Source organism: Lycium ferocissimum, chromosome 11 (genome assembly GCF_029784015.1).
Source record: "Lycium ferocissimum isolate CSIRO_LF1 chromosome 11, AGI_CSIRO_Lferr_CH_V1, whole genome shotgun sequence".
Taxonomy (NCBI): domain Eukaryota; kingdom Viridiplantae; phylum Streptophyta; class Magnoliopsida; order Solanales; family Solanaceae; genus Lycium; species Lycium ferocissimum.
Window position 1 is genome coordinate 62555310 of NC_081352.1, and position 27306 is coordinate 62582615.

The 27306-nt window shown below is 37.3% G+C and overlaps 3 protein-coding genes, 1 long non-coding RNA gene and 1 pseudogene across 4 annotated transcripts; 2 read left to right on the plus strand and 3 right to left on the minus strand.

Annotated features, from left to right (window-relative positions):
• The first annotated feature begins 1263 nt into the window (after positions 1–1263).
• Positions 1264–2111, plus strand: LOC132036688 (uncharacterized). The gene is made up of 2 exons (XR_009409647.1): positions 1264–1586; positions 1770–2111. It is a non-coding gene; the product is annotated as an uncharacterized LOC132036688 (long non-coding RNA).
• Positions 2112–3584: 1473 nt separating this feature from the next.
• Positions 3585–4918, plus strand: LOC132036877 (uncharacterized). The gene is made up of 2 exons (XM_059427284.1): positions 3585–4349; positions 4461–4918. Exons 1-2 carry the CDS (start codon positions 4223–4225, stop codon positions 4661–4663), a joined length of 330 nt encoding a protein of 109 aa, XP_059283267.1. The 5' UTR covers positions 3585–4222; the 3' UTR covers positions 4664–4918.
• Positions 4919–10312: 5394 nt separating this feature from the next.
• On the minus strand, positions 10313–11984 carry LOC132038556 (eugenol synthase 1-like; annotated as a pseudogene).
• Positions 11985–13561: 1577 nt separating this feature from the next.
• Positions 13562–14788, minus strand: LOC132037846 (uncharacterized). The gene is made up of 4 exons (XM_059428486.1): positions 14590–14788; positions 14397–14509; positions 14184–14296; positions 13562–13674 (listed from the first exon to the last, which is right to left on the minus strand). Exons 1-4 carry the CDS (start codon positions 14639–14641, stop codon positions 13569–13571), a joined length of 384 nt encoding a protein of 127 aa, XP_059284469.1. The 5' UTR covers positions 14642–14788; the 3' UTR covers positions 13562–13568.
• Positions 14789–16347: 1559 nt separating this feature from the next.
• LOC132037851 (uncharacterized) lies at positions 16348–18470 on the minus strand. Its single transcript, XM_059428488.1, has one exon. The coding sequence runs from the start codon at positions 18369–18371 to the stop codon at positions 16479–16481; it is 1893 nt and encodes a 630-aa protein (XP_059284471.1). The 5' UTR covers positions 18372–18470; the 3' UTR covers positions 16348–16478.
• Between the last annotated feature and the right edge of the window lie 8836 nt (positions 18471–27306).

Here is a 27306-nt window from a genome sequence, read left to right on the forward strand (position 1 = left end):
TCTTCTTGGAAGCTCCGGACGGTTCTTCTTTACCACCTAAAGATAATGATGAATCTGGGCCTTTTGATCGTCGACTGCCTGAGTTTTTTGTTCTGGTGAGATCATTATAACACGGAATATACCTACTTATAGCAATTTACTTAGTTGATTAGGCTTTGCAGTTCTCTTTGAACTAGTGCTCTGTGACTCATATTATGGTATAGTTCCACTCTGTAATGCAGCGATCATCTTTACTTGCTTTAGACAGTAAAGATACAGAGATTTAAACTCGAAAATTGAAGTTTGTAGTTAACAACTTATCATGATTTCATTTGGCGATGTAGTGAATACGCATTCTTGTGCAATATAAGGAGTTGTTCTTTTGTGCATAGTGAATGTCATTAGCTTGTGGCTGAGTAGGCTAATAGTTTTTTCCAAAACATGAAAAATTATGGGTCTTGCTAGTTAGTATGATATAAGGACTAGTCTAGTCACTACATCTAATCATGAGGTAGCGTAACACAGGATAGGCATTGATGATTCCTAATCAAACTGGGAAGGATGCTGGATTAACCTGTGTTAACTGACCTAAATGTTCAGTGGTGGAAAAATTGGTCCATGAAAACATGACGGGCCCAGCCCGTACCAAGTTTGACACCATGTATTAATTTGTTTCATTTGCCCGCATAATTCAACCCATCTAAAAAAGTTGGGCTCATATTTAGTCAAAATTGAACAATGAGAAACTTTGTCAGAATATTTTTTAGAAGTACTTTATATGTTACTCCCCCCGTCCCAATTTAAGTGTCGCAGTTTGACTAAACACAGAGTTTAAGAGATAAAGAGAGACTTTTGAATGTAATTCCTAAATTAAAGATGTAGAATGTATTAAAATGTCAGATCTTGTGGTTATAAACTTGACATTAGGATGTTGAATTGTCAACTACTTGGGACATATAGAAAGAGGCACTCTTTTGAGACGGACGAAAAAGAAAGTAAGACAAAATGGGACGGAGGGAGTATATAAAATCATTATAAAGAAAAAAATATCGTTAGGTGATTAGACAAATTATAAGAAAACAAAAGAAATTAAAATTTGGCGAGAGTTGGCGGGTTGGCTATGACCCATTGTTTAGCCAATTTATCCCATCCCATTTCAGCCCAAGTAACCTTTGGGCGAATGTCAAACCAATCCATTTATTAACTCACATAGATTTGACTCGCAGAATTCGGCCAACCCTCCCATTTGACACCTATAAATGTTATAGTAGTTGCATGTGCGGAGTTCCTTTCTTTCCCCTTGTTGTTCAGTGGAGTTAAGATTCATAAAGCCGATCCGAACTGTTTGAGACTGAGGCATAGTTGGTGTTTTTGTATTCATCATGATCCCTTCCCTAAAGGCAATTTCCTTTCATATTTACCTATTGTTTCAGGTATGCAACAACAAAGCTTTCATCGTAGCCTTCTTGATGACCTTCTGTTCTATATTTGATGTCCCGGTGTTCTGGCCAATATTGTTATGTTACTGGATATTTCTCTTGGTCCTCACTATGAAGCGTCAGATCACACATATGATTAGATACAAGTATGATCCATTCAGGAAGAAGGTAAAGAGCTTTTCACTTGAATGGAATTTATGTGAGAGTATTTTGTGCTGTTTCTCTTTGTTATGTCATTATTTCTATCTTTAGCTTATGACATGGATAAGCTAAAGATATCGCAATCTTTTCCTTGAATGGGAGTTATCTCAAGTTATCTGTATAATAAATTAATCTTCCTGGATTATGCAGAAGTATGGGAATAAATCTGATTGAGAAGCAGTAGTGGCTTAACAGGGGACTAATGTCAGGGTCGATCCTTGCGTCTTTTCAAGGGTAGTGGATGTCCCCTCCTTTGTTCTGAGAAACTCGTGTAAATATTCTTCTTCTTGAACATGTATCTAACGCATATGTAAATGTTGCGAGATATGTAGATGTGCTTCCTGCAAATGTAAAAGCCAGTGTAGAGAGTTAGCATGAACTCTTTTGTTGTTTCCTTTTGATTTCTTACATGGATTCAGGTATAAAAAACTCTGTTATTATCACCATTGCACAAAAGATTAGGTGATGTTTTCTTCCTTGACAGTTGCTCCAGGTTAGGACTTTCGATGCTTTGTTCTTCTGTGGATTGATCTCCAATCTTAGTTTATCTGGATCGACTGCATGTGCAGGACAAGGACAGAAATAACAATTTTGTTGTTAGAATTAACTATCCAATTGTATTGCATTTGTTGCTGTCATTATTATGTATGTTATGCAATATAAACTTTTTGCAGAAATTGTAGATAGGATTCGCCCCGTGTTACATATAAGCAGTCCTGAAGCAAGTTTTTGTGATGAAGTCTGTTCAAAATCTCACAGTTACAGGTAGATAAATGTGCCACAAGGCCCACAACTAATTACCAAGGAATAATTTAGTTGCAATTCAGCTCACTGTAACTAAAGATATTACACCATAGCTGCATGTATCATGAACATCTAAAATTAGCTAAGCAATTATTCCCCTTCTTGAATGAGCAGCCCCTTGCCCCACTGTTCATGCACCACTTGCACCAAAATAAAAAATGATACTACTAAAACATCTCGAGAGCAATCAAAACCAATAGCGCAATAGAAACTCTTTTGTCTAGAGAAGTACTCGCTCCATCCCATAATAAGTGTCAATTCAAAGAAAAAAACAGCTATATTAAGAAACCAATAATGCGATGTGAAGTTTACCAAATTACCCCTATATAATAAAATAAATTACTTTTACCTTTTGATTAGAGCATGCACAAGAAATAAACCTTTTGACATTGGAAATCAAACAATAAACCTTTTGACATTGGAAATCAAACAATACCAAGTTACTATGTGGCTTTTTCAATCATCATTTAGATGTTACTTTATTGTCTAAGGGTAAAATTGGAAAAAATTAATAATTTATGTCTTGGTTTCCTAAAGGTGACACTTATTGTGGGACAAAAAAATTGGTTATTAACACTTATTATGGTACGGAGGGAGTAGCTAGCAACTCACCAAAAATATTGTTGGTTCATCTTTCATGCATCTATTATTTTTTGCCTGCCCAAGTTCAATATGAAGCTTTTATCTCCGGTTTCTTGTGCTTGTCAAATGCCTGATTTCTTGGTCTTTTTAGCGAGAACTTGTTTGATTGGGTGCAATTTGTTTGTGAAATAGAAAGTGATGTATGGTTGGCCTAGAAGGATAGGCTAAGTGGTTTATACACATAGCAGGTAAATATGTGTGTGTGAGAGAGATGTCAACTAACAGAATCCTTTCTATTGTAAAAGATTTATTGGGGGTTGTCATAAAAAAAAAAGCTTTATTGGGTGTTGTTGAGGGGCGTGGGATTGGGTGGGTAGGCGTAGGTACACCAATTTCCTAGCCATTATTTTACCAACAAAAGTAGGAATAGAAAGAGTTGCATGTTTTTTTTTAACCCATCTTTCATCCAAGAGATCAATGAATCGGCACTTATTTTATATGTAGCTACAACTCTCAGTTTTGCAATCAAGCTCCCTAATCAATTGTATCGCATTGTTAATTTTATCTTGTACAATTTCCTTGTGCGGTCATGTCAATGCTGTCTCATCAATGATCAGTAAGTCATTTAAACGGTATTTGACTAAGAGTTAATCAACCATGCTAATCTCAAATTAGTTAAGTTAATTATATGAATCCTCTGTGTTCTTCCAACCCTATTTACATCTATTTTATTTGTGAAAAAAGTAATACATTAAGAATTTGAAATATGTCCAGGTAGTGTTAATTGGGAGGCAGAAATTAAATATCAAAGAAGTTAAGATGGTTATGGAACCCTTTTAAACTGATGAAGCTACTAATCACCCAGTATTGAGAGCTCAGAGCAGGGCATATAGGCTAAGCTTGACTTGGTAGGAGAATAGGACAGGTGGATTCTTAATCATATACACTACTCAATTGGTGTAACAACTTAACAACCAAAAGGGATGAAAATCACCATGTCATTATCAAAAGTATCTGACTTTTGCTTACACATGGGAAAGTATTTTATCCATATAATATATGTCCAATTGAGTGAAGTACTAGTTGTCCTGAATTCTTTACTAACATCATAGTGACTGGTTCCTAAAACATGGCCAGCTAACTAGTTTAAAAGTCTTTTTGGAGCACCCCCAACAACATAAATCCTTATTCAGTGTCTCTTGCAATTTCTTCAACAAATGAGTGGGAGAACCTTGTTCTTGATATTGTTCTTCTGGGCTGTCCTCACCATTGTGACCCCGATCCTTGTCCGATTGTCTGCTTCTGCCAAGGCCAATGGCGAATTTTTCGTCATCACACACACAAGTAAGGATGTTTCATCTTTCATTAGCAAGCAAAAAAGAAGTCCACTCTTTTTGTTTTAGTCTATTTACAAGAGGAGATCATATGAATTAACGATTGTTTCGTTTGAATCAGGCGAGCTAATAAAGGAGAGACTGATTTTGGGGTTGGTGGCAAGAAAGGCGCTTGTTGTAGCAGCACCACGAAAGAAAGACTCAACTGCAACGTTAACACCAGAAATCGCGAAGAAAGACTCAACTGCAACGTTAACACCAGAAATCGCGATTTCTCCGCCATCACTGAAAAATAGTACTCCTGCCTTGAAATCGCGATTTTGAATTAGAAAGCTTTTGAAAAGATGAAGTTAAAGATTGTGAAGACATTATTCTTGACGTGTGCATGGGATCAGGAAGTGTGGAGACTCCATTTCCGGTTGCAGAAGTTGAGTTATTACTAAGTTAGACCAACTTAAGACATGATTATGCATTTATGCTTGCTCTATGTGTAGGTTTTCAATTGGCACTATGATTTGTACAGAAAATATTTTATCTGCATAAAAGGTACATAGCAAAAGTTCCCTTTATTTCAAGTACTGTTCTTTTGCCCACTTTATTCTTTGCCTTTTTCTAATGCAAGTTACAATAATGATAAAAGAGACTGAAAACTTTAAATTGAGTAAAAATCAAGGGTACTTATAAAGAAAAAGCAGCGTGAAGGAAATATGTCCCAGGAGGAACTATTTATGACTTGAGTACAACTTTTTGGCAGGTGACCTTGTAGTTATATTCTTCGTGCTTCTATTTAATAATTTTCTTATTTGACAATTTCATATAATCTTCTGGTCTTAGCTTATTAGATGGTTTCCCTTCTCGAATTGTTATGGTGGACTTTCTTTGTTTTTAATTCCACTTAAAATATTCAAGAAAATCGTTTTTGCTCAACTCTACTCTACCTGTCCTTATGGGGACAACGAACACATTGTTATGAGTAACCTAACGACTTATTCGCCAATAAATAACTAATTAATGTTTATCAATAAACTAAGCTGTATACAGAAAGCTAAGGTGTCTACAAACCGGTGACTAGGCCCCTGCAAAATTAACGACATTTTTAATTCTTTTTGATCTTTCTGCTCAGACTGAGGAAGCCGTCAAATAACGTTCGGTTGAACAAGTAAAACCTTGACCGAACCGGAACCGGTAGAACCGTTAACGGTTCCGTTAACCGTTAATTTTTTTACCGTCCGGTTCCCTATATTTTTGAAACCGGAACAAGTTAAACCGGTTAAATTAATTTTTTTTTTTTTTTTTAGTTGGCCGTTGGGCCCCCTAGTCAGTAATCGGGACCGTTAGCGGTCCATTTTGCAAATAGCGTTGCCAAGCGGTCATTTACCTATTTTTAGCCCCCCAACCCCAAACTTTTTTTTTTAACACTTTAACCCATCCTCATTTTTTATATAAACCCTTCTTCATTTTCATTTTAATTCACATTCAATTCCTCTTCTCTTTCTCTCAAATCTCAATCTCTCAATTATAGTTACTTTGCAATAATTAGTCACTTTATATTTCTCTCAAATAAATATTACAAAGTCTTATTATAGTTTCAATTATTAATTTTGCAATTATAATATTGTTGGTGGAGTTGGTGATTTTGCAACAATCGAGTAACTTTGATGGATTTGCAATTCTAGCCGCCTTCACTTTGTTGGAAATTAATCCGACAATTTGGTACCTTCGTTCCAACTCTATCTTTATTTTTCGCAATTTATTTTTCGCAATTTAATTTACGCAATTTAATTTACGCAATTTAATTTGTTGTGATTTATTTGATTGTGATTTAAATTAATTCTATTTAATAATGTCAAAGAGATTAAGACGTGGTGCCGGTAGTAGTAGTGGTATTGTTAGGCGTGGGCTTAATGAGGAAACATTTGTGGAAGAAACACCTAATTTAGGTATTGATGTTGGAGGAAATAATCCACTTTTAGGTCACGAGGCAATGCAACAACATTTTACCGACACTTTTAATGAAGACTTAGATGATGATGATGAAACACAACCCCCGAAAATCCCATAGGAGATACATGTGCACAATCACATACACAAGACAAACCGCCTAGAACTCGTAAGTCAACAGCTAAAGTTTGGAAATTTATGACTAAGAATAGGAAAACCAATCGGCTACATGTACCCCTATGTGGACAAGTATTTAGTTTTAACCAAGGAGCTGGTAAGGATGGTGGAACGGGTACACTAAATGGTCATATGAGAACCAAACATATGGATGTTTGGGGAGAGCAAATGGGTTCAAATGTGGGGGGGGGGGGGGGGGATTCAAATGACGATAGACCCACGAACCGGTAGGAATTTTAAGTATGACAAGAAAAAAGAGCGTGTAGAAATAGCTAAAATGGTAGCTTATGATTGTTTACTATTTTCCTTTCCATCGGGTATGGGGTTTGTTACTTACATTCAACGTTGTTATAATCCGTTATTTGAGGGTATTCCTAGAAGTACTTGTAGAGCCGATGTTATAGATTTGTTTAAAAAATATAGATTTTATTTGCGCCATGTATTTAATTCTTTAAATTGTAATGTTTGTCTTACCGCCGATTTGGGTCTTAGTCTTAACAAGTTAGATTTTTTTGCTATTACATGTCATTGGGTTGATGACAAGCTGGGTTATGCAAAAAAGAATTATAGCTTTTTTATATGATGAAGGAAAAGGTCGTCACGATGGAAAATTTTTAGCGGATTCAATGTCTACTATTATGAGATTTTTTAACATTTATAGAAAAACACTTTGTATTGCTTTAGATAATGCTTCTAATAACACAAAGGCGATTGGTCTTTTAAAGAGAGAATTAAACCCTCCGCTAAAAAATATTTTTCATGTGAGATGTAGTTGTCACATTTTAAATTTAATTGTTAAAGATGGTCTTGACTATTTTGACGATTCTATTCAAAAAGTTAGAAATGCGGTTGCGTTTCTTTTTTGTAATGCTAATAGGGGAAGAATTAGAGATTTTAAGAATGCTTGTGTGGAAAATAACCTTAGACCTAGGAAAATTCAAGTAGAAATTGAGACTAGGTGGAACTACACTTACATTATGCTACAACAAGCATATGAGTATAGGATTCCCATACAACAAATTCACAACAAATATAATACTTGATAGTGATGATTGGTTAAATTTTCGCATTGGGAAGATGTTAAAGAATGTGTTGAGCTCTTAGAAATTTTTATAATGCAACTCTTGCTTTTTCTAGACAATTCTATCCGACGGTAACCGGAATTTTAGCCTACTTAGCGGAAATAGCTAGAGTTTTACAAGAGTATAAACATAAACCCGGTTATCAAGTGTCTATTTTTGAAATGATAATCAAATTTAAGAAGTATTTTTTTCCCATCCCAACTTTATTTATATTGGGTTCTCTTTTAAATCTTTGTTTAAAAATGTCTTATACTAAAAATTTGGTTGGTCAAATTTATACATTTTTAGAAATTGAAGCGGGAGTTCAACCATCTTTAGCTGAAGCCGAACTCGCTATTAATGATGAGTTTAGAAATTTTTTTACTCATTATTGTAGTTTGGAAGAACGTGCTACACCCGTTGCTTCACGCCCTACTACTTCTCAGAGTAGCAAAAAGGGCTTGTCGGGTTTAAAAGTTTTACATTCACAACCAACTTCTTCTTCTAGTGCAAACTTTGATGAATATAACTTTTATTTGATGCAGCCAAATGTGGATATCAAGGAACTGGATGACTTGGACGTCTTAGCATGGTGGAAGAAGTACAAGACAAGTTATCCGATACTCTCAAGAATGGCTCGAGATATCCTTACGGTTCAAGTATCAACCGTGGCTTCGGAGAGCGCATTTAGCCAAGGAAGACAGCAAATTGGAGACCATAGACATTCATTATCCGGCTTTAGCTTGCAAGTACTAGTGTGCATTCGCGATTGGATTAGATCGGAGCGACGCAACCAAAACTTAGAAGCGGTGGAAGGCGAAGAGGAAGAAATTGAAGATTTGATAGCTAGTGGACCGGACCAAATGGAAGACTTTGAAGATATTTCCATGGCCGAATATGATGTGGGGGAAATTAACGAAATGGTTCAAAATTGGTGATTTTATTATTCTACTATTTCTATACTGCTCATGTATTATTTGCAAGTTAAAAAAAACTACAACTTGCAAATAAATGTTATCCAAGAATGAATAAAATATATGGCTCATTGAGCTTTCTTCTATTTACTTGTGTTCATATTTTTACTTTTATAAAGTTAAGAATATATCTAAAATATACTAAGAATATACTTAAATTAAAAACTAGAAAGTTATATACTTGAAAAATAACTAAAATATACTAAGAATATACTTATAATATATAGTATATATATAACTTATATATATATATATATATATGTTTAAGTTATATATATACTATATATTATAAGTATATTCTTAGTATATTTTATATATATATATATATATATATATATATATATATATATATATATATAAAATATTAAGTTATACATATATATAAGTTATATATAACTTAAACATATTTATATATATTAAGTTATATAACCTAAGTATAATTTTGATATATATATATTATATATATATAAGTATATTCTTACTATATTTTAGGTATATATATATATATATATATATATATGTATACGTATATACGAATTTATAAACTTAGAAAACAATTAAGCTATAAATAACATAAGTTATAATATATAAGTTATAAGTATATATAGTATACTTAAAGTATGTATATATATATATATATATATATATATATATATATATAATATAGTATATATATAAGTTATAAGTATATATAGTATATAACTTAAACATATATATATATATATATATATATATATATATATATATAAGTTATATAACCTAGGTATATTGATATATAAGTTATATAACCTAGGTATATTGATATATATACGTATATTCTTACTATATTTTAGGTATATGTAGTATATAGTGTTAACTTAAGCATATACTTAATATATATATGTATACACGTATATATTACGTATTATATATATATATATATATATATATATATATATAAAGTTATCGGTAAATATTTAAACTTTACTTATAAACTTGTATAACATATGTAAATATACCTACAATATGCTAATAAATACTATAATATATATATATATATATATATATATATATATATATATATAATACAAAAAATAAAAAAAAAGGGTTTTGAAGCTTTTTAACCGGACCGGTTCCGGTTTGAGGTTTCAAACCGGTAAACCGGAACCGGTTCCGGTTTTTTAACCGGAAACCGGCCGGTTCCCTAACCGGTTACCGGTCCGGTTCCCTAACCGGTTACCGGTCCGGTTCCGGTTAAACCGGTTAACAGGCCTAGACTAAGGCCTTTACTTTATACAAAAACTCATTAGTTGAATTATAGGATTGACTAGATGAACACTAATAATAGTTTAGACCAAATCACTCTGGACATTAGGAACAAATATTTTGTTTACTTGATTTCAAATATGGACTGGTTTAAAACAGGAAATAGTAATCGAGCTTGAATATAATTGACCATATCACAATCAAATTGCTCTTATTAATGTTAGCTCTGAGTCCGTTCTCACACTTGTGAGTTATAATGTCATACATCAAGCCCTGGAATCTAAAGGGGTCTATATATAGATCAATAAAAAGAATCACTGATAGCTGTAAGGTTTTTGGTTATTCTGCGTTTATTCCAAAAATAGGATTAGTATGCAAACAAGGGGAAAATAAATTTCAAATATTATAAGGTAATCCGACGTTACTTTTTTCTTTTTTTGGTTTCCACCCGGTGTCCGGCACTCTCATTGGGACCTGACTTAATCCGGATTCGCGCCGGAAAGTCCTAAATTGGGGGTAAAGCGCTCTCCTAACAATTGTGACTCCAAATTCAGGAATTTCACCCGAGATCTTTGCTTAAGTGTGACTCTCCATAAACATGGTCTGTAAGACAAATGATTGTATTGTTAACAAATATAACTAGGGAATAAGCAATCAACATACGTAGCTTACATTGCAGACTAAGAGGTAGCATCATTATGAGACGCTAATTAGCGAATGCAACATTGATTGGAACTGGACATTCTGCCACCACAAAGAACAAAGAAATAGAGACATCTCAGGATTACCGATTGAAAGTACAATATTGATTAAGGATTCATAAAGGGATAAATAAGTTTTAACTGACGTTGGAATTGTTTCAGAATTTAATTTGTTCCACTGGAATGTAAATATTCTTGAGAGTTTTACCAATCTTCTTCTCCCACAAAGCAACATGCTCATTGAATGAATAGGTGTTCTTAGGGGGTTTGATGTAGAGGGTCTTGTCCATCCTTCTCGGGTAATCAACAGCTTTATTGTGTAGGTTCCGATGTCATGTTCTTCATTGAACACAGCTGCACGCAAAAGGAAAGCAGGATAAGTATAAATTTTAAACTTTTGGCAATGAACTTGTTCTGTTTTTTCAATGATGAAGACAAGAATCTGCATACCTTTAGTATTTCCATGACCAACAATGACGACTTTATCTCTCGGGGGAGCAGTGGCTCCTGGCTGGGCCAATGTTGGGAGATAATAACCAGAAAAGCAGTTTGCGGAGACATAGGTATAAGGTATTCCTTCAGCCTCAATAGCTCTCCTTATCTGGGCTTTTACAGCCAATGTAGACTTTGCTGGCTCAACAGTCAACACCATTAGTCTTGTCCACTTCAGTCCCAAACTCTGAAGGCAAGAATCTCTTGAGATTTTAAGATAACAACATGAGAAAAATGCTACAAGTATATCATGCCTTCCTTATATGATATGTCAATAATTCACCATGTGCCATAAAAGTTCTTATTCAATGTTAAAAAGCTAAATCAAGGAGATAAGGACACCTGCTGCCTAAAGTTAAGATTGGTCTCTTTCCTAATCCTAGGGCTTCGGCCATTTTCCAGCCAGGATTTGAACATATTTCCTAGTATTTAATGTATTAATATAGATCAAAATGTCCTGTTGGCCACATTCGCAACTATATATGATTTCGGATTCAAGAAATCTTGATTTCTGTTTTCACATAGAATTCTAACTATTAAGTGGAACAGAAAAAAATGAACAAATGCCAACTTATGGAAGATGTTTATACTCAGTTTATAGACTAGATGCAAAAAATATGGCACATACATAAAGAGCAGAACCACTGACTCTTAATCCTGCATTCGCCAATGAGTTTATGGGAAATGAACACTAGAAATTAAACCAACCCTAATATTGCCAGCTTCTTTGATTGGAGTAATGATCTTAACTTGATCAGCCATCCCACTGTTGATATTACCAATTGCGCTTTACAGCTTTCACCAAGCTCTCATGATCCTATAAATCACCCTGAAGGAGCAAGAATTTTGCCTCAAATTCATTCCTTTAATTGGTTTGCCTTAAGGTAGCTAGATTGCAGTAAACTTACATAAAGTAAGTGGCACCAGAATTCTTGAAACTCTCAACATGTTTACAATGAAAAGGTGGGTGCCCAGATTTTGCACTTGCTTCCACTATGAATTTTCCGATATAATCAGTTTCTCCAATGATCACAACTTTGCTCTCCTCAGCCATTGACACTAGCAGTAAGCAAGCTGGAGAAGTTTATTTTGGTTTGGGGCATCTAGCATGCATTGATGCAGCAATTTATCAATTTATACACTTGCTGGCCGGAGGTTCAATTTACCAATATGACCTTTTTGCACCAACTAATTCCCCCATAAATCCAAGCTTTGCTGATTATTAGGCAGCATTTCGGTTGCAAACCAGTCATGTCCAATTTCATGTTTGGATATAATTTTGGAAGAAATGTTGACTCTCTGTGCCTGTATTAATATATATATATACTCCCTCTGTTTCAATTTGTTTGAACCTATTTCCTTTTTAGTCCGTGCCAAAATGAATGACCTCTTTCCTAATTTGGAAACAAATGCACTTTATGAATGATTTACAGCCACACAAATTTTCAAGGCTTATTTTGAACCACAAGTTTCAAAAAGTCTTCCCTCTTTCTTAAATCGTTTAGTCAAATGGTTTCATATAAATTGAAACGGAGGGAGTATATTTTTTAATTTAGTTTGGACCATTTATCTTGTAGCTACAATAATAAAGGTGAGCATAACACTTCTCCGCAACTCCATGCTACAAAGGAACCCTTTACATGAAGAATCCTTTGGGTCAAAAACTGTGTATTATGGAAGGTTTTAGCTACTGTCTATGGAGTATATGTATCACATTATGTTTTCAATTTAATAAAATTAGAGCTGGAGAGGGCTGCAATGAGATGGGTTCTGGAAAAATGAGACACGTTAACATCAGCAAATAAAATGAAGCAATTCAAACACAAATTTCTTTCCTTATGGTCCCTTCTTTCAGGTTCAGGCCAGTAGGAAAACTTAGCTCCTCCACGAAGGAAACAAATGGGTGGCCAGGGGAAGGTCATTATGTATATATGGAGTTGCTAGCTGGTTTGGTAATACGTAATCAGGGTTTGCTTGAAAATAGAGGCATGCCGGATAAGCAAAGTACTTATATGATTCATGCAGATATTGTTTATCAAATTACGGATGAACATTGTTGATGTTGACACTGAGTGAGGTGAGGACAACACGAAAACGAACCTAATCGCTGCAATAGGTGATTAATAGAGTAGTAGTTATAAGAGTCGGTGACTTTAGACACATAGTATAACAATGATTTATTATATTACTGCTAATATTAAGTTTCTTTGCTGTTAAAATATGTTAAAAGACAATATGCCAATTTATACAATATTGTCGTTGTCACACTTGATTCACAAGCATCTTTACATCAAATTACACACAAAAAAGGAAAGAGTATTATTCTCGCCACCTTCCAGGCCCCATCATATCGAAATTGAATAAGTTGGGAGTAAACAATATGGACAAAACCGAAAACCAATAGAAGGACAAAAAAAAAAAAAAAAAAAAAAAAAAAAAAAAACCTTATTAATCACTGCTCAAAACCTCGCGCAGTACTCTTTGTCTTAGTTTTACAAGCTCAAGAAACACCTAAAACAACCAAGATATATACATACTTGTCCTTCCAAACGATTGTATCAAAATTTAACTATTTAGGTTACAAAATATTAAAAGAAAGTAGTATTTTCCCAACGCCAAACGATCGATGCAGAGTTGATTATCCAGTTTGGGGTTGTTTGAAGCGTGAGAGATGCTTGTAAGTAGCCTCATCTGGTGGTAGCACTGGCGGTTCATTCAAATGTGCCCATTTGCTACTTACCCACCTACAGCCATAAAATCCAACATTAATTTACACATATTCCATCGGGACTTGCTACAATTTATCAATAAGTTATATTTGTTTCCTGCCAGTGTATATACCTTAAATTATACTATAATTTATTAAGAGACATGATTGCGCAAATACTTTTCACACCATATATGTATGAACAAGTTTACTTTTGGACTGATATAAGAGGGCAGGGATGGCTATATTTTTGGGAGCGAACTCAAGGAAATATGAAGATTGAAGTGCATCTTTTACAGGTTATGATACTCTGCAGAAAAAACTATAGCTATAAGTTAGCTTAGTTATAGGAGACTATCTAGCCTGGTTCAGAGAGCACTTGTGAGGTGAAACATATTTTTAATTTGTTGCTAATTGTTACAGCCTAGATACTACTAATTAAACTATTGACCCTACTTCTTCTCATAAACTCATTCACCAAAGTTCCAAACTTTCAAAGTGATACATCTGATATATATATATATATATATATATATGCATACATACCAGCCATGTTTCTTGATTAGTTTCTCGGTGTCCTCACTGTCCATACCCAAAATCTCCCCGGAGTTTGATGTTTCGAACGATGTCTTAGCAGCATCTTCAAAGCTACTATTTGCCTGTCCCATAACAGCCACAGTATAAGCCACTAGAAATTAATATCACACCATATATACATCCTTTATAAATTAGAAATGTAAAATAAAACTCCACTGCTACCTGAATTTGGCTTCGAGGGGATAGCGCAGAAGTATCTTCCACTTTATGTTTTTTGGATCTCCAGAATGCCTCTATCTCTTCCTTTGTTAATGACTTGTTTCTCTTATATTTCACTGCAAAGGAAAAAACGAATTATTTCGCAACTAAAAGTCACAAAACTATAAGGTATAAGAGGAAGATTAAAGTAACTTACCAACTTGGGGATCAAGAATATTAGAGTCCCAACCTGCCAGAAGGGAACCCATTTTTACTTATTTGCTTGTTTCTTTGAAGCAGTTGATGGTGGTGTATTCAGTTTCTTTGTGAATCCTACTGAAAAGAATCTGTATTATAAAGCTACTAGAAGACAAATTAATATTTTTATTATGGGCACTTTCTTGATTCCTAATGTTATCTCTAAACAAACATTGAATATATAATATGTGTGGAACTGTCTAGAGCAGCACGTAGATATGCATGCAGGGCAGGGTGACGATCGAGCTGAAATTTGGAAGATAAGTACCAATAAATGAAAAGAAAAAAGATGTAATTTACAAATGGATGCCCTATAGGTCGTCACGTCATGTAAACTCTCATGCTAAAAATTGCTACGTATATAACAACCTTCACGTGACAGAGCGAGGAACCCAAGCTTATCTAATACTCTCTCCGTCCCAACTTAAGTGTCTTAATTTTATCTGACACGGAATTTAAGAAATAAGAGATTTTTTTTTTTTTTTAATTTTGTGTTCATAAATTAAAAATGTGTAAAGTAGCAAAAAGTTATTTGAATCTTGTGGTCTTAATTTTACCATATAGGATGTTTGAATTGTCAACTTACTAAATATAAATATAGAAAGAAACATTCTTTTGAACTTTCCGGCTCTTTATACTAATGTGATTGAATTCCAAGTGCATATTTCAATTACGTTGATAGAAAAAGAAGAAGTAAGACACTTAAATTGAGGCGGAGGAAATACTAGCTAGTAACTTCTGAATTTGGATTCTTTCCTACAAGTCAAAGTCAGATTTTGTATTAAGGTATAGTTTTAGCATATCAGATAGGTATTCTTCTTGTAAGTATAAGAAAAGAAATTAACTAAATAATAATGGAAAGTTTACCATTTTTTCGTTTGTTCAACACCAGCTTTTTATCAGTGAATACTTCTTATCAGTGATCCCTTACTGTTGTTTCTTTTATAGTATAAATATGAATATAAATATAAATTACATACCATTTATCAACAAAAACATCATTTTATATATCTTAGTCGCACTAAGCTTAACAATGTAAATAAGACTTTATTGGAAGAAACAAAGAGAAAGGAGAATTAACAGTAATCATTAATATTTTCACAGCCATTCCATTAAAGTTCGTTTCTTCTTTTTTCCTTTTCCATGATAACTAGAAAGGTGAAGTTTGCAGGAATCTTGACTACCTAAACTTTTCACCTCGTTGGTGAGGGTTCGAATCCCCACGTTGTAATCCCCTCCCCCATTTCCCCTTCCCCTACCCCTATGTAATTTAAAAAAAAAAAAAAAAAAAAAAAAAGAAAGTTGAAGTTTCAGTATTAGTCTAACAGTTACTCCATCTTTTTAATGGTTTCTCTTTCGGGAAATTAGAAGCCACCACACTTATCCATTTGGTAAGAAAGGGTTCAAGGTGCTAAATTTTGGGTTAGAAGCATAATTGTTACTAATACCTATCCGCGCTATTGTCTTCTATGTAAATTGCATATATTTTAATGCATAGGCTTTTGTCTTCTATGTAAGTTGCAGTACTCTTTCAAGTTGCAAAAACAGTGTTTTGTAGAATGTTTAATTACTTTTACATTTTGTCAACAAGAAAGAAATACCATTGCCCTTTAAATCACAAAGGGTATTCTTTTTGCTCTTTATTTGTTCTGTTTCTAGCTCAGGTAGCTTTTATTCAGATTTCTACCTATTCCCTTTGTGACAAAATCTGCTGAAGTAGAGCAAAGAGGCAAATTTAATGGATCACTCGCATATTATTACATTTGCTTGACACACAGATTAGTATTAGATATGTATACAAGGAACTCTTTTCCTTCCACCTTGCCAAGAACAACTGTAATAGAACATTTATCTTTTTATTTTCTTCTTCTCATTGCAGCCAACACGACAACCATGTCGCCGAGGTTTTTCAGGTTTATCTGGATCAGAATCACTTGATTCAAGGAAAAGGCCTTTGAGACATCTTCTTCTGATTGTTCTGGCAGGTGTAACACTGGATTCTGCCTTGTGTGCCTCAAATTGTCCTGTTTCCTCACCTGAATGTACAGGTTCTGAAGGCATACGTGGGATCGACATATGTACACCTGGATTTCTTTGTGTAATGGAACTGTTAAATGAAATAGAGTTGTTGATGCCCTGTGCATTGCAATTCACGTATGCAGCTACCGTTTGATCCTCCATAGCCCTTGCATCTTTTGATCTTCTTCTCTTTGAACTTCCCTCCCCATCTGTAGTTGCATCAGCACTTTCATCAGGGTTGATTTTGTATCCTCTATGAATGTGGATTCGCCCTCCTTTCGTGGATGAGTCGGAACTAAGTTGCATAGATGCTCCTCTATTATCACCTGCGAGAGTGATCACATTCACCGGTGTTTTCCCAGTTTCCTGCGTGCCATCTCCAACTGCTACTCTATTAAGAACCTTTGAGATGTTATCTTTCATCTCTTTATGTAGAGGAATATTTCGATCACTGGATGCTGCAGTTTTCTGACTAGAACCAGTGGCTATAGTTTTGTTCCTCGTCTGAGATGCACTTCCTCTCGTTTCTCTTCCATTACAAACCAAAATGTGATCTTCAGTAGCCTCCTCTTGCTTCACTATATCTGCTCCAGCACCATAGGCCTTACCTCTTGTCTCGTGCACCACTTCCTTGGTTTCCTGAATGTTACTAGCTGACTCTTTGAGCATCTTAGATTCACCAGTGACACTGGAAGAATGTGATTTCTCAGATGGCCCTTCTGTAGTGCCGGATTTCAGCATTGATACTTCCGAAGGTTGCATTGCCTTGTCTATGAAACTTGCTTTTGCTTCATCTGACATGGTTGCTTTCTTAGTTTGAAGCACCATTTGTTCTGCTGGTTCTTTCTTATCCAGCATGGGTGACCATACTTGTTTGGATTTGGAAGAAGGCCTTGGGATCTCTTGCAATGATTTGGGTGGCGATGTTGGCAGACTAGCTGCCTGATTCTTTTCTTGCATTTGAGTTTTTACAACAGATGGCTTTGAAGACTCTTGGCTTGTTTTAGTTGAAAGGACCTGGGGAACCTTGCGTGTAGGGGAGGATGTTGGAGTGATAGCTGGTGATTGAGGAGCTGGGCGAGATGAAGACGGAGATTGAGACACGTGGGACTTAGTTGCTGAATCAGATGGTGAAGCTGGTGGAGATGAGATACGGGACTTATTAGTTGATTGAGGTGGTGATGTGGGTTGAGACTCGCTCCTGGATGCCCGATTCTTGGGAGAGGGAGCTGCCCCTGCAGGCCTAAATGGTGGCCTCTTCGGTGTAGAGGGGTTACTGGTAGTAGTTTGAGACGTAGACCTCGCTGGAGAATTTGTGGATGTAGAGTTCATATTCGAGGGTTGGAGAGGGGTTTGGGTTTCAGCAGTGGTAGGAGTAGCAGGAGTCAGGCTCGTGCTTGTAGTGGAGGGTTCGATAGGGCGAGGTGGAGTAAGGCTTGTGTTGGGAAGCTGATTGTTCTTCTTGGTTCCAGCTTGAGTTGGTGAAGTAGGAATTCCAGGGGTGGTGTTTTTCATGGAGTCGGTTGGCTGGTTACTAGTTGGTGTTTCAGCTGTGGACAGATTGGTCGTGCTGGTGGCCGGTGCAGCCGGGCGAGTTGCTGGAGAGGGAGCCGTGCTGGAGTTGGGTCGAGTAGATGGTTGGGTTGCTGGTGCTGCAGGTGAAGCTGGTTCATCTTGAGACCAGGGAAGGCGAAAGCGAAATGATGACCTCCGTGTTGCCATTTAACAAGAATGTTGTTTGTGTAGGAAATGGATATTTGTTACTTCGATTCTATGGTTTTGATATGAAATGACCATAGACACTAATATAAATAGGTTTCCTTTTGATACCTTGGAACATTTCTGACATTACTTTGCTTCTTTACCCCTCTCGAGGAATAAACGTTTTCTGGAAGTGTATGATGACAGTTTCTTTAGAAGATCTACCATTAAAGTATACTTCCTAGCCTTTTGGCCATTGTCCAGCTCTATGATGTTATAAACAATTTCTAACTTCATCTCTTACACGTTTTCCGCTTAATATTCTTGTCCTAGCGAAAGTTGAATTGCACAGCAATGCGACCAGCAGAACACACTTGCCTTAGCCAGCCAACCTTACAACAGGGCAAACCACATTTCGGGCAAACCATATTTCTTTGTCAAAGATCATCATAAAGAGAGGTTGAAAAGAAAGGAAAAGGTAAAAAGAAAAACAAGAGACCCCTAAATTTGTTAAGTTCAACTGTATGCTATCAGGTCTAAGATACCCTCTCCAAGAAGCAAAGCACAACAGCAAAATTCATAGGAGGAGATTGTCTTCCCTGACCTAGTTGTTTAAGCAAAAAACACCACAAGAATATAACGCACGACGAACCAACGAAGGGAGAATATTCTCTCAAGTAGTACATAAATCTTTCGTCAGTAGAGACCAAACTAACCAGTGCATTTGCACTCGAAAAAAGCTTCCACATGTCGAATCCCCGCACCCGTATCCGTACCTGGATTTATATCCCCGCATCTTAAAGTTTTGATCATGAAGGATCCGACCGCTAGATCCGGAACCTGATCGGACATCCGCAACCGAGTCCGAGCAACTTAGAAAATACCTAATCATTTCTTACAGACACAGCAGTAGAACATCCATTACAGCCAGAGATAGGAGATTAGTAGTTTTTGTCGTGTCAGAGATGGTAGTCGGACTTTTGTATCCTGTACCATCTTGGTACTTTTTTTCATTTTTTAAAAATAAAATATTAACTTATCAAAAAAAAAAGTTAAGAGAATATAACAGTCACGGAATGAAGGACAGAGAAAAGGCCATGCATGTATTTTGTCAGACAAACAACACAATGCATGATGGCATCAAACAGGTGCATCTTGAACTTCCAATACAGGGTATTTTGTGACCACAACAAGGGCATTTTGCATCATTCAAGTAGCAATATCACAAACATGGATTATGTCATCGAAGAAAGCAAGAATTTTGATTCTGATAAACAAAAAATTCCATGAAGATCCAGAGGAATTTGTCTTTAATTTCTGACCATCGACTCCCATAGTCCAATTATATACCATCAAAACTGCAGAAACATCTTCCTTTTTTAAAAAAAAAAAAAAAAAAAAAAAAAAAAAAGGAAAAAGAAGCAGATTCTGCATACCTCCAATTCTCTGTTTGAATTTTTCTTTTGCTATCCATTTGCTTTTCACAACCAATAAAAAGAAGGGAAAAGAACAGAAAATTCCATTCTGATCAAAATTCGCGTATTTGATAACACTGTTGAATACTTATCTGAGAATACAAAATGTTCCAATTCTCAGCAAATCAAACACATTTGACTTTTGAAAGATGAGACATATCCAGACTAGAATATTATATGACCACTAATCTTGCATTATGAGGTCCTTTATCTTTTCATTCTAAGTATGAGAAGAAGTATACTTTGAGCTGATGTCCAATCTGGTCAAGAATATATCTGATATGTTTTCATTGGCCTAATGCATCTCTCATCTTTTGGAACATTTCATCACCCACAAATTCAAAAGAACCTGATATATTCCTCTTTCCTGTTGATTCAACCAATAGAGATCCTTCCTTTAAACAAAACGAAATTTCCTTTATGACTTTATCCATAGATTCCATTCTTACTGTACTTTTCAACCTTTTACACATTCTGGACAAATGTTAAAAATGTCTGTATGTCCTCTTATCAAAGTCATCTAGGCTAGATAAACTGTTTCGTCTTCATCGTCAGTTCTACTTGCTTCCGGATGATTAAAATTGAAATACTATTAATTGTCTACGCTTCAATTGTTTATGTCTTAAATCTGCCCTAGCAAAGCGTACACCATAGCAAAGACGATTTAAACATTAATCATGCTTCAGTTAGTTTTTAAATCTAGTCACTAGTATTAGAATGTCTAGGGTTCAGTTGCTGATGTCTTAAATTGTCACACCCCAACCTTGGGGGTGTGGCCGGCAACCGGCACCCGAAGGGGCCGAGCGAACCAACTGTGATATCTAAGCTCTATAACGTGAATCATAGGCCGACGAGGCCGCTGACTAACAATAATAAGAAGTATATCATAACAACCTTCAAGCAGAGAAGGCCCAACAACACATATATGCATAACTAGGCCGACAAGGCCACAACCAAGAAAGACAACTAGTCAGAAGCCGGCAAGGCCAAACCCAATACCTGTACACTGACTGATAGTCTTAAGCCTCTAAGAGCACTAATATGCATCAACAGGTCGGGACAAGGGCCCTGACGTACCCATAGCTATACTCTCTCTATATATATGCATGCATCCTATTTAATGACTCTGACCAGCAACTCCGGAGAATGGAGTGCGAACATCCTGTCTGAACTTTGGTACCCTACTGAGAAAGGTACACCAATCTGTCTACCTGTATCTGTGGGCATGATCATAAGCGCACAAAATGCGTCGGTCACGAAATATGTACCGAGTGTGTGGGCGGTAAGTGTAAATATAACATAAGCATAAGAGATAAGGATAATCGTAGGAAAAGATCTAGACAACCTCGAAACTCCGAACGAGGCCACCGAGGCAACCATAACCATGATAAATGTACGCATGCCCGTAAAATCATTCCTCACAGAGGCATATATCGGATCATATAACAATAATAAATCCCTCGTGGGGTGAGCTCATCATCATAATATCATCTCTCGCCCAAGGCGATCGGTGGCAATGCACGGCCTACGTGCCTACCCGCCGCCTACAACACGGCTCGGTAAAGAAAGAAACATGTCTAGGTGCACATATAAGTGCCTACCCGCCGACTATAGAGCGGCTCGGTAATGAAAAAAAATATATATATATATATATATATATATATATATGTATAAGTGCAATGCAAGACCGACCTCGAAGAGATATCATAAGAAGAGTCGGAGTGACTTGTCGCCGTTACCCTCCGATTTTCATTATTGTCGCTACGTTTATCATTATTTGATCATTAGGCCAAAGAAGTAAAAGTACAAGGAAACATCTTGTTATGAATTATTCACGAAGCCAAAGTTAGTCAAACTCTTATGAAATATGATCGACACAACTTTTATCGAAAAAAAAAACGTGCCAACAAGAGATTCGTCACCTTGGAGCAATAGACAATTAACTTAATTAAAGGAAGTACAATCAACTCAACTTTGATGTGAAGAGTACCATAACTAATATCATTCTTCATTCCATAAACAAGAGGGATACGAAATGTGAAAGGTATTTCGATATAAACTATTCATGAGAAAAGGGTAAGCTTAACCATTTTGGGACATAATCGACACAAGCTGAATGGAAAGTCTTTTAATCGATAGCCAAAAGGAGATGTGGACCATAATTTGGTACAAGTCATAGATGAGTATGTGTCAGCTCAATTATCATAGAACGCGATCGATCCAAGTTAGCGGAACAACTTTTCAATGAAAGCTCATTTGAAATCTAGTCATGCCATAAAGAGAATAGAAAGCCCCACATACCTCGCCGATGGAGTTATATATGTTTCCCGAGTCCTTGAATGCCTTACGAGCGATTTCCTACATAATACGGACTATTCAAGATCAAAACCAAGGTCATAGCTTATAGAAATCTTCATTTAGACATTTAATCGAGCAACTCATGGGCATGAATTTATAGGCCCTTTATGTATCGAAATTTTCCGAAAACGCTACCAAATTCTACTTTTCTACTTCTCCTCTTCAATATGATCCCATCCATATCACCATAACTCCAAACAACACAACAAAACCATATAAAACAGCCCAACAAATAAGCTAAGTTCATGAAAGTTTCATAAGAATATAGAAGAGCTTGTTCTATGGGGGTTTTCACCAATTTCTATGATCAATTACTTGTAGAAGTTCAAAGAGATCAAAAGGAAGTTAAAATATACCTTAGATCATGAAAATCACTTCAAACCCCAAGTTACTTCAAAGCAAGGTTTTCTTTGAAAGGTGAAATAGTGAAGAAATCACAATTTCGAAGTTGCCATGTTGTTTTTCATGTTAAAGTTGATAGATTTGCTCTTGGTTTGGATTGAGATTGATGGAGGATTAATTGGAGAGGGTTTGAGGGTTTTCTAGGTTGGGGATGGTGAGAAAATGGAAGAAAAATTCGTGCAAGGCACAACTACGTGCCTACCCGGCCGCCTACAACACGGCTCGGTAAAGAAAGAAACATGTCTAGGTGCACATATAAGTGCCTACCCGGCCGACTATAGCGCGGCTCGGTAATGAAAATAAATACATATATATATATATATATATATATATATATATATATATATATATATATATATATATTGTTAGAACCCGTATTTTTGAACATTGGAACAATCCGGATTTAATTATGATAAGTTAAGGACAAAACTAATTCGGGATACAAAGTCGGGATTCTTGACCTTTGATTTTTTTTTGAGATATAAGTTGTGCATGAAATTGTTGGCATTGAACACTTAGGAAAAATTGGGACCACAATTCATAAAATTGGAATTAGAAATGTTGTGCAAAAATGCCATTGTGTGGGCCAAAGTCAAATAAGAGATATTTGTGGACACTTAAAAGATGAAAACCAAGTCATCTTTTCTCATTTTCCTACTTCCACACTTAGAAAAAAAAATATCAAGAGTTGAAGAACTCTTCAACCTCTCTCTCTCTCGGCTAGAAACCAAGAAAACCAACCCCCATTTTTAGCCTTCCCAAAAATAATTCCTTGGTGTAAACCCACTAATTAGAGGTCCCTAAGTAACTTGGAAGCATTGTTGGGGTGATCAAGTCCTTCATTCAAGAGATTGCAAACCCTAACCTTTTGTGGAATTGAAGAAGAAAGGTAAGTGTGATCTTGTTTATTGTGTTGTGAACATTTTATTCATGTTGTAGTATGTTAATATGGATGGAAATCATGAAATATGGTATGTTGGAAGTGGGTTGTGGGATGGGTGTGTTGGCCGTGTGAAGTATGTGTGTGTTGTGTGGTGTTGAGTTGATAAATTAGTTCCTTGTAGCTTGTTGATTATTGTAGGGTGAAGAGATAGACTAGAACCATCTAAATGTGTATATGTATAGATGTGGGTGTGGCCGTATATATGGCCCCAATGTATGTCGAAGATCGCATTAATATCGCCTCGCGTTTTAGTTGTCGTCAATATGAATTCTAGTTTGGAAATGAGCATTTAATGACTTAAGATTGATGTTGAGATTGTAAATTTGGTTTAAGGCCTATTGTGCGTTGATGTAATTTGTATATTTTATGAAAATGATATCGTTATATTGTGGATTGTGATACAAAACATGACTTGAAAATGAGGAAAGTAAAAAGGGGGCTGCTCTCGGCTAGGGGGCTGTTTTGTGATGAATTTCATGGCTGTTTTGTGATGAATTTTGTGGCTGTTTTGGGGCTGCTTGTTATAAATTTCGTGGCTGTTTTGTAGTGACATTTTGGGGGCTGTTTGTTGTAATTTTCGTGGCTGCTCTTGTTCAGTCGAAATGCATGGATTATAGTTATGATTATGTACAATATATGTAGTATATTCGCTGGAGTATGGGCTGTTCATGATGGCTGGTCTAACATTGAAAAAGGGGCTGGATAAACATAAGGAATTAGTGTATTAATCACTTTGTTGTTGTGGTTGTTGTACTCCATGATGTAAAAGAGAGTTACTATTGTTATTTTGCCTTTTCGAATTGATGATCGATGTTGCTAGGTTGGTTATTGTGGTTGTTGTTGCTAATTTTGAGCGAGTTAAATTCTCGGGGTAGCTTTGTTTACGGGGGAAATCTTTGCCGAATTTTTCGTAGAATTTAAAGAATAGTTGGAATGAATGGCTTAAGTGCCCTTAGCTAATGTTTGGTATTCGTTGGCGTATTTGTAGACCTTGGGAGCCCGAGGCGTAGATTGGGACCGACTTTAGATTGGCTATCTTGGGGTGCGTACGAGGTATGTAAAGCAACCTTCCTTCTTTTGGCATGCCTTAGTTTTACATAGGCTAGATTAGAGCCTTAAGGGAATTCCAAATTCGAAATCCGAGCATGATATGAACCTTATATAATTCTTGGCACTCTTATGCATGACTTGATAAGAATATGAACCATTATGTCTTCGAAAAGAAAAGAATCGTTTTCCAAATGTTGCACAAAAAGTTCGTTTAGAGAATTCCATAATTTTTGGATGCCATATCTTTTGCATAAAGGCTCGGATTGCTCCAATAATTTTTATAGGAGTTTGCTTGATGTATAATGGGTATGTTTTCCATAAGCGGGCCCAGCTCGGGTCTATACTCGTCCGTGGGTCCCGCGACGCCCTTTTATGTAATTTCGATGACTTTGGAAAGAAAAGGGTGAAATTCTTTTTCCGATTTCAAATATGACTAGTTTACTTATCTTTTGGATTCTGACTATGATTTTATGCATATGATTCCTCACTACTCCGCTCGTGCCCTATGATATCGTTCGCCGGTTCCCGGGCCGGTTCTGTTGTCGTGCGTATTATGATATACTCCGGTGTTATCTTTGTGTTTATGGTTCACCAAGTTCCTCGCTCGAGGGCCGGGTTCACTTATGTTTGGCGTTATCGTGATTGGCGTTATGCTGTGTTGTGATGTGTGACGGGGATTCGGAGATTTGAAACTTTCTGGTGTTATGCTGTGTTATGGCGCCATCGACAGGCGGGCGACCATATTTTCCTGTGCCCTATGCATAATTTATACTTTGGAAATAAACATTTTGATATTTTTGGATATGTATTATTTTCCATACTTCTGATTCGATTATTGTTCAGATTTATTTCTGTACCTTCTGCTTTGCATACTCAGTACATATTTCGTACTGACCCCCTTCTCCGGGGGCTGCGTTTCATGCCCGCAGGTACAGACGCACAGCCTGGTGATCCACCGCTTTAAGGACACCTTCTTCTGCTACTTGGAGTGCTCCTCTTTATTTCGGAGTCTACTTTTGGTATATATTCATCCGTTGCATTGTATATATTTTGTTCAGGGGTACGGCGGGGCCCTGTCCCGTCATATGATTACGTACGTACGTTTAGAGGTACGTGGACATGTTTGTGGGTTAGGGCCTTCTGTACGGATGCGTGTGTATATGTTGTGTTTGGGCGATCCCATTCGCCGCGGCGGCCGGTCCGCATATGTATATACGTTGCTCTGTTGGCCCTGTGTGGCCTTTGTTGGTATTTTCTGCGTGCAGGGTTATTTTGGATAGTCAGTAAAACAAAGGAAACTCTGCCGAAATTTTTCTGGAAATTATCTAAATTTGAAGCATAGCCTTGTCGGCCTCTGCTATATACTTGAATGCGTTTGATATAATTTGAGATAGCGTTTGATAGATGTGTTTGGGTGCCCAGATCGGGCACTAGTCACGGCCTACGGGGTTGGGTCGTGACAGAAGTGGTATCAGAGCGGTTTGTCCTCGGAGTGTCCACAGATCGTGTCTAGTAGAGTCTTGTTTATCGGTGTGTTGTGCACCACATCTATAAACATGAGGCTACATGACATTTAGGGTGTTGTCTTTTCTTCTGATCTTAGATCGTGCGTTAGAGCTGTGTTATCAGGATGATCCTTTTCTGACAAAATGTTCTGTTTTCAGCGATGCCTCCGAGGAAGGCCACAGCTGCCCAGAAGGGCAAGTCAGTAGCGGCCGGAGAGACGAGTCGGGCTCGAAAGGGTACTCGGACCCTTGCTCAGATGATGCGTGATATTGCGTCCCGGCCAACAGACTCTACTACGTCTTCTTCATCAGAGGAGTCTGGAGCACCAGTACCTGTACCTCCAGTTCCCCAGCCAGGGGGGGACGATGGTACCTACGAGAGGCGATGTACGGTTGTTGACTCGGTTAGTAGCGGGGCGAGGTCCCCGGACGAGGAGCGAGGGGATGATCGTGCGGAACGGGCGCGGCGGTCACGGGGCCGTGATTTCTTACTTTGTGGGCCACCGAGTTCTTTGGGTCGAGGCACACGAGAGGACCCGCGGGGAGTTCATCCGACGGATGCGGCGTACCACCGCGGGCGGTTGGTGCTACGAGAGACGAGTCGGTTGAGATGGCGTCATACCGGTTGCACGACGTGGCACAGCCCGGTGGTACGAGTCTTGGATGCGTCCGGGCGAGGGCGCCCCTCCAGCTGTATGGGGTGAGTTTACAGAGGCCTTCATGGCCCATTTTCTGCCTCCGGAGATGAGGCGCGCCAGGGTAGATCGATTCCTGCTGTTGAAGCAGCGAGGCAGGCCGATTCGGGAGTACAGCTTAGAGTTTGATTCATTGGCCCGATATGCGCCCACATATGTAGCTACCATGACTGACCGGATGCACCGGTATATAGTGGGGCTGGACGGTATTTCGTTGACGATTGCTTGGTATTGGCGGACCCGATCCGGTATGGATATCGCCGCGTACGAGGCTCGCGCCCGGGGCATGGAGGACGGACGCGAGAGGGCGCCGGCTGATAGAGTTGATGACGAGGGCCAGCCAGAGAGGGCTAGATCGTGCAGGTACGGGGATTCCCGGCGACGGCCTCGGCGGGACGGCCCGAGAGCGGATATCCTTCTCGGTCGTCACGGGGTACACCCCCACGGTTCTCGGCGGGGAGATCGAGAGGGTGCCGGATATTCGAGGGCGAGCCGAGCTCCGGAGCTTCGGGTTCACGGTTGGACGAG